The sequence below is a fragment of the Triticum aestivum genome, chromosome 1B, assembly GCF_018294505.1.
Source record: "Triticum aestivum cultivar Chinese Spring chromosome 1B, IWGSC CS RefSeq v2.1, whole genome shotgun sequence".
In the NCBI taxonomy this organism is placed as follows: domain Eukaryota; kingdom Viridiplantae; phylum Streptophyta; class Magnoliopsida; order Poales; family Poaceae; genus Triticum; species Triticum aestivum.
The window spans coordinates 335,540,279-335,546,760 of record NC_057795.1 but is presented as its reverse complement, the minus strand read 5'-3'; the positions used below and the strand labels follow the sequence as shown (position 1 = coordinate 335,546,760).

Sequence of the window (6,482 nt, the reverse complement as noted above, 5' to 3'; positions counted from 1 at the left end):
GGCGTGGTGCTCTTGGACATAGCCCGCGCCTTGGTGCTGCCCGCTCATCATGGCCGTGTGGGCGGCGTGGTTGCCGGGGTGTGGCGTTCGGTGGCGGTGAATGTTGGCCGAGGTGAAAACCTGCTCTATCTTCGGACGGACCGGCGGCGGCGAAGATCGCTCCCTTCTTGAAGGCGTCGTCGCGGCTCTCATTGCCTGTCATGCGGCTCCGGGGGAAACTTTGATCCTTGGATCGGACGGTGGCGGCGCTCCGGCGTCGTTTCCTTCCTAAAGGCGCCGCCTTGGAGCGCATGGTTTGTCATATGTAGCTTCATATCTTCGGGGCGGTAGTGCTAGGAGTAGTGTTGCTGCGCTCAGCGCCTTTGTATCCCGTTCTGGGTGTGTGCGTGCGTTGCGGTGGCATAGCGTGTGGTTGTACTGGATGCTTGTGGGTTGTTGCTTTATATATAAAGCGGGGCGAAAGCTTTTTTCTGTAACATTGCGTTATTTGATACCTGGCCACATAACCATTCAGTTAGCTTAGATTACTCCAGGGCAGAGCGGTGATATAGCAGATGTTTGTGGCTGTTGCAAATGTAGCAGTAGTGAATCATAGTATAATCCTTCGAGGGGCATATATCAGGTGCTACACACGTTACGTGCTACCATGCTATCATTTTCAAAAAAATCACTTTGAAATGTTTCAAAAAATTGCGAGTGTTTACAAGACATAAGTCTACAATCTACAAAAAAATTCAAGTCAAAATTGTGAGTGGTTGCGGCTGGGCTACCCAGATTTTTTTTTCTCGAAAAAGGGGACTCCCCGGCCTCTGTATCAGAACGATGCATACGGCCACTTAAATAAATGAAATAGGTTCAACAATGTCATAGAGTCTTCAAACAAAATAAAGGCGAGCTCACAAAAAGCCTCGACACTAAAACAAGAAAAGGCCAAAGAGCCACAACCGGCTGGCAAAATAAAGATAGAAAAACTAATTGCCTATCCTATTACATGACCGTCAACCAAACCGGTTGAAAATATCTCGCGCTATCATCTCCCACTGGACAGATCCAGTAACCAAACGCTCCCTGGCCTCCGACGGAGTGAGTAAGGACCACATACGGATCAGCGCCGTAGCACGGAATATAACCTGCAAAAAATGAATAGTAGTTATTCTGTTAAAAGCCAAATCATTTCCGCAATTCCAAATTGCCCATAACAACGCACACACTCCTACACGAATATGTCTAGCTGTATCGGACTCTATCCCATCCAGCCACGTTCCAAATAACGACCCGACCGTACTCGGAGGAGTAATGTTAAAGGCAATTTGCACGGTGCGCCACACAATTCTCGCCAACGGACACTCAAAGAAGAGATGCTTAATGGTCTCGTCCCGATCACAGAAACTACACCTAGTAGATCCTGTCCAATTGCGCTTAACCAAGTTGTCATTTGTTAAAATAACCTGTTTATGGACAAACCACATAAGCACTTTAATTTTCAAAGGCACTTTTACTTTCCAAACATGTTTGGAGCTAGGAATGACAGTGGAGTTAATAACATCGATGTACACCGACTTAACAGTAAATTGTTCAGACCTAGTAAGTTTCCAACACAACTGATCGGGCTGTTGAGCTAGCTGGACTTCCATCAGTCTACGCACCAGATGAAGCCAAGCTTCCCATCTCTCACCAACAAGCACCCTCCGAAACTGAATATTAAGGGAATAGACTGCATAATCGTTGCAACTAGCGCATCACGTCGCTGGACAATACGATACAAGGTTGGGTACTGTAGTGCTAATGGTGTATCACCCAGCCAAGTGTCCTCCCAGAAACGTGTATCATTGCCATCACCGACAAAAAACTTTGTTCTGTTAAAGAAAGTTGCCTTGACTCTCATAAGCCCCTTCCAAAACGGCGAATCAGTTGGTCTCACTGTCACCTGTGACAAAGTTTTGGACTGCAGATACTTGTTACGAAGAATCTGCGCCCAAGTAGCGTCGGTCTGAACTGAAAGCTTATACAGCCACTTACTAAGCAGGCATGTGTTCTTGACCTCCAGATTCTCGATACCCAAACCCCCTTGATCCTTTGGTCGACAAATAACATCCCACTTGGCTGGGCTACCCAGATGCATCCTCCGGTAGGTTAATCAGCAACAGATTAAAATCTTTAGTCCTTAGTGGTATCTGTCCTACATCCTCCGGTGCTTTCGAAGCTGATCTCACAATCATGAAAAGACTCGCGGCTTAGCACCCCCATTTTACACACACCAGACAGGGATTTACGCTCTAATCACCCATGTTGAGAGAGAAGCAATGCCTTTTATCTCAAGAAAGACGCGCGCAATTACAGAGACTCGTGATGCGTCTGTGCAGCCCGAAAGGAAAAGAGAGAAAACATATAATAAGATCATCAAAGGCAAAGACGGCGTACGATCTCCTTATCCATTCCCATTGCCAAAGGTCGAATGATGGCCTGCAGAGCGAGTAAAGCTCGGTTTCATATCCCCAGCACGTCTCTTCAGCAGCCGCAGGGGTCAGATCTCAGCCGTCCGGTTTCCCCTGTCCCCACCATCCATCGGTTGTTGTAGCTTCCCGATCAGCGGGCAGCCTGCACCCAAAACCTCGTTTTTTCCCGCGAATTCAAGAACTCGGACCTCTTTTGCATCCATATAAGATCAAAAATGCTAGACATACAAAGACTTACACGCTTTTACACGCTCCTTCCATCTAACAATCAATCACAAACCTTCCACTCCTGATTTCCAGAGAGGTGGGCCGCCCCACTCACCTATTGACCAATCAAAGTTAACAATTCTGTAAAAGCCTGTAAATCGTTTGTACGTGTAGCATTGCCGATATAAGATACTAGAGTTGACCTGACAATAGGTTCTTATCTTTCACTCTGGAGCCACCTCAATCACAAAAAATCAAGGGGCTCTTCTGTGCATAGTCAAAAATCTTCTCGGAGGCAGGCAGACAGAGAGACAGGTGCAGGAGTAGCACCGAAAGCCTCAACCGATTCAGCACTTCAGTTTGCTTCGGCGCTCTTCTTCTTCTCCGGGACACCAGCTGCACCCATCCGTAGTAGTTGGCCCGTCCCTGCAACCGCGACCAAACTGCCGCGCTGTAGTTCACGTCTGAATCAACCAATGCATACTACCAGCACACACCACTACTACCATTCCTCTCCTACTACTACCTGGTGGCCGGCGTCGCCATGTATTCTTATCATGGTTTCTTGCTTTCCCGCCTTCCCTTGCCTTGCACATCCCGGCAAGCGACCTACTGTTAGGCTCCATATCGAACATTAGTCTATACTCTGATCGGAAGCAAGTGTATGCTAGCTGACGCGAGTTCACCGAAGCGACGCCATGGATAAGCAGAGGCGCGAGCTCCGGCTACGGCAATCGCTGGTGGTTCCATGGGTTGTCGTGGTCATGGTGGGAGCTGCCGTGGCGACGGCTGAGTTGGCGGAGTCGGAGCTGGAGGAGTTCCGCGACGAGCGGGGCGGGCTGGTGGCGCTGCGCGACGGCCTGCGCTCGGCCAAGGACCTGCACTCCAACTGGACGGGCCCGCCGTGCCACGGCGGGCGGAGCCGGTGGTACGGCGTCTCCTGCGACGGCGACGGGCGCGTGGTGGGCGTCAGGCTCGACGGGGTTCAGCTCACGGGCGCGCTCCCCGCTGGCGCGCTCCGCGGCGTCGCGCGGCTTGCCACGCTCAGCCTGCGTGACAACGCCATCCAGGGCGCGCTCCCGGGGCTTGCCGGGCTGGACCGGCTCCGCGTCATCGACCTGTCGAGCAACCGCTTCTCGGGCCCGATACCGCGCCGGTATGCGGCGGAGCTCCTCGCGCTCACGCGGCTCGAGCTCCAGGACAACCTGCTCAACGGCACCGTGCCGGCGTTCGCGCAGGGCGAGCTCACCGTCTTCAACGTGTCCTACAACTTCCTCCAGGGCGAGGTCCCGGGTACGCGTGCGCTCCGCCGGTTCCCCGCAAGCGCTTTCGGCCACAACCTCAAGCTCTGCGGCGAGGCCGTGAACGCCGCGTGCGGTTCGGGTTCGCTCTCAGCCGACGATGGAGCCCCATCTGCCGGCAACCGCGACGATCGGGTCGTCAGGCCGGCCGACCACGACGCCCGCGGGCGGGCTGCGCGCAAGTCAAGGCGCTTCAGGCTGGCTGCGTGGAGCGTCGTGGCGATCGCCCTGATCGCCGCGATGGTGCCGTTCGCGGCCGTGCTCATCTTCCTGCATCAGACCAAGAAGTCCCGAGAGGTTCGTCTCGGTGGCCGTGCCACGCCGACAGGAGCGCCGGATATCAAGGATAAAGCCGAGCAAAGCAAGTTGAGTGGCAGCGGCAGCGGCAGCAGCAGCGGTAGCCGGAACGCGCAGGCGCAGCTGCTGTTCTTCCGTGCGGACAAGGCGGCCGGCTTCGACCTCGACGACCTGTTCCGTTCGACGGCGGAGATGCTGGGCAAGGGCCGGCTGGGGATCACCTACCGCGTGACGCTCGAGGCCGGCCCCGTCGTCGTCCTGGTGAAGCGGTTGCGCAACATGGGTCACGTGCCGCGCAAGGACTTCGCGCACACCATGCAGCTGCTGGGCAAGCTCCGGCACGAGAACGTGGTCGAGGTCGTCGCGTGCTACCACTCCAAGGAGGAGAAGCTCGCCGTCTACGAACACGTGCCCGGGCGCAGCCTCTTCGAGCTCCTGCACGGTACGTCCCCCTCGTGGTCGCAACATGCATCTCCATTTTCCATTGATAACTTGTCCATTAGTTCCATGGCGATTTGGTGAGATCGACTGATCTTGCTCTATCTTATTGTCGCGCGCGTGCAGAGAACAGAGGCGAAGGCAGGATGCCGCTGCCGTGGCCGGCGAGGCTGTCGATAGCGAAGGGAATGGCGCGCGGGCTGGCGTACCTGCACCGGACAATGCCGTTTTTCCACCGGCCGCCGCACGGCAACCTCAAGTCGTCCAACGTGATCATCTTGTCGACGCCCAGCGGCAAGCACCAGCATCCGCGCGTGGTGCCGAAGCTCACGGACTATGGCTTCCACCCGCTGCTCCCGCACCACGCGCACAGGCTGGCCGCGGCCAAGTGCCCGGAGTACGCGCGCGGCAAGCGACCGTCGTCCCGAGCCGACGTGTTCTGCTTCGGCCTCGTGCTGCTGGAGGTGGTGACGGGGAAGTTGCCGGTGGACGAGGCTGACGGCGACATGGCGGAGTGGGCGCGTCTGGCGCTGAGCCACGAGTGGTCCACGGACATACTCGACGTGGAGATCGTCGGCGAGCTGGAGCGGCACGGGGACATGCTGAGGCTCACGGAGGTCGCGCTGATGTGCGCTGCTGTCGAGCCCGACAGGCGGCCCAAGATGCCCGACGTCGTCAGGATGATCGACGAGATCGGTGGCGGCGTGGAGGAGAAAGGGAGGTGGGAGCTCGTCGTAGGATGATCTTGAGCTGTATGTAGGAGACCATTTGTGCTTCCGCGATACACGATCTCTTAGTTACCACCCGTCTTTTTGTATCTAAGTAATGTACTTTTGTGTTTCTCTTTCTTCTCGGAAGGTATCATGGCCATTCGATTGGGGCGTACTACTCCGGAGCTTTCTAATCGCTTTTGCTAAATGTCAGGCACCTCAAATTTTGTTGCAATTTTCAGTCAAAACTCTCACCGTCCATTTGTGGTGCTTTTTTTTAAGATTTTTTTTCCATTGTGGTGCTTTGTGCACAATGTGTAGGAACAGGTAGTTTTTTTTTAAGGCAAGGAACAGGTAGTTGACTTTTTTTTTAGAAATACCAAGCTTTATTATTTGTGGTTGGCCCGACCACATGATGCCCTGATCTAAAGAATCGCTTCATGAGACATAGATTATTTCATGGTAAATAAGAACAAGAACAATTTTCAAAAAACAAGAACAAGTATTGAAAAAATTCTGAACAATTTTCAAAAAACAAGAACAAGTATTGAAAAAATGTACAATATTTAGATTTGTAACAAAAATTTATAACACAAAGAATGTGTGATTTTTTGAACAAATTTTGGAAAGCGGGAACGTTTTTTCAATTCCAATTTTTTGACAAATGCGAACAATTTTCGAATTTGCAAACAAATTTAAAATAGGTCGGAAAATTAGACAATTTTAAAAGTACAAAGGTCGGAAAATTAGACAATTTTCAAACAAGAACATTTTGGACAAAAGGAAACATTTTTTGCATCTGTGAACAAAAATTGAAACTCTGAACAAGATCTAGAAAAAGTGAACATTATCATCATTAATGGAATTTGTGAACGAAAATTGAAAAGCAGAACATTTTTTTAAGTTATGAACATATTTTCAAAGGCGAACATTTTCTTAAATTTAGGAACATTTTTCGAAATAGGAACATTTTTTGAATTTAAGAACATTTTTTTAAGCTGAACATTTTTTTAAATATGTGCACATGTTGTAAAAATCACTATGTTTTTTGGAACTTCTGAATAGAATAAAAA

The 6,482-nt window shown here is 51.5% G+C and overlaps 1 protein-coding gene across 1 annotated transcript; it reads left to right on the top strand.

Annotated features, from left to right (window-relative positions):
* The first annotated feature begins 2,993 nt into the window (after nt 1-2,993).
* LOC123122420 (probable inactive receptor kinase At5g16590) lies at nt 2,994-5,766 on the top strand. Its single transcript, XM_044542622.1, has 2 exons — nt 2,994-4,703; nt 4,826-5,766. Exons 1-2 carry the CDS (start codon nt 3,362-3,364, stop codon nt 5,440-5,442), a joined length of 1,959 nt encoding a protein of 652 aa, XP_044398557.1. The 5' UTR covers nt 2,994-3,361; the 3' UTR covers nt 5,443-5,766.
* The last annotated feature ends 716 nt before the right edge of the window (nt 5,767-6,482 follow it).

Excerpts from the sequence above, each read along its gene's own strand:
- LOC123122420 (XM_044542622.1), top strand. The coding sequence starts at position 3,362 with ATGGATAAGCAGAGGCGCGAGCTCCGGCTACGGCAATCGCTGGTGGTT. Across the intron at positions 4,704-4,825 it reads CCTCTTCGAGCTCCTGCACG|AGAACAGAGGCGAAGGCAGG; the intron begins GTACGTCCCCCT and ends GCGCGCGTGCAG.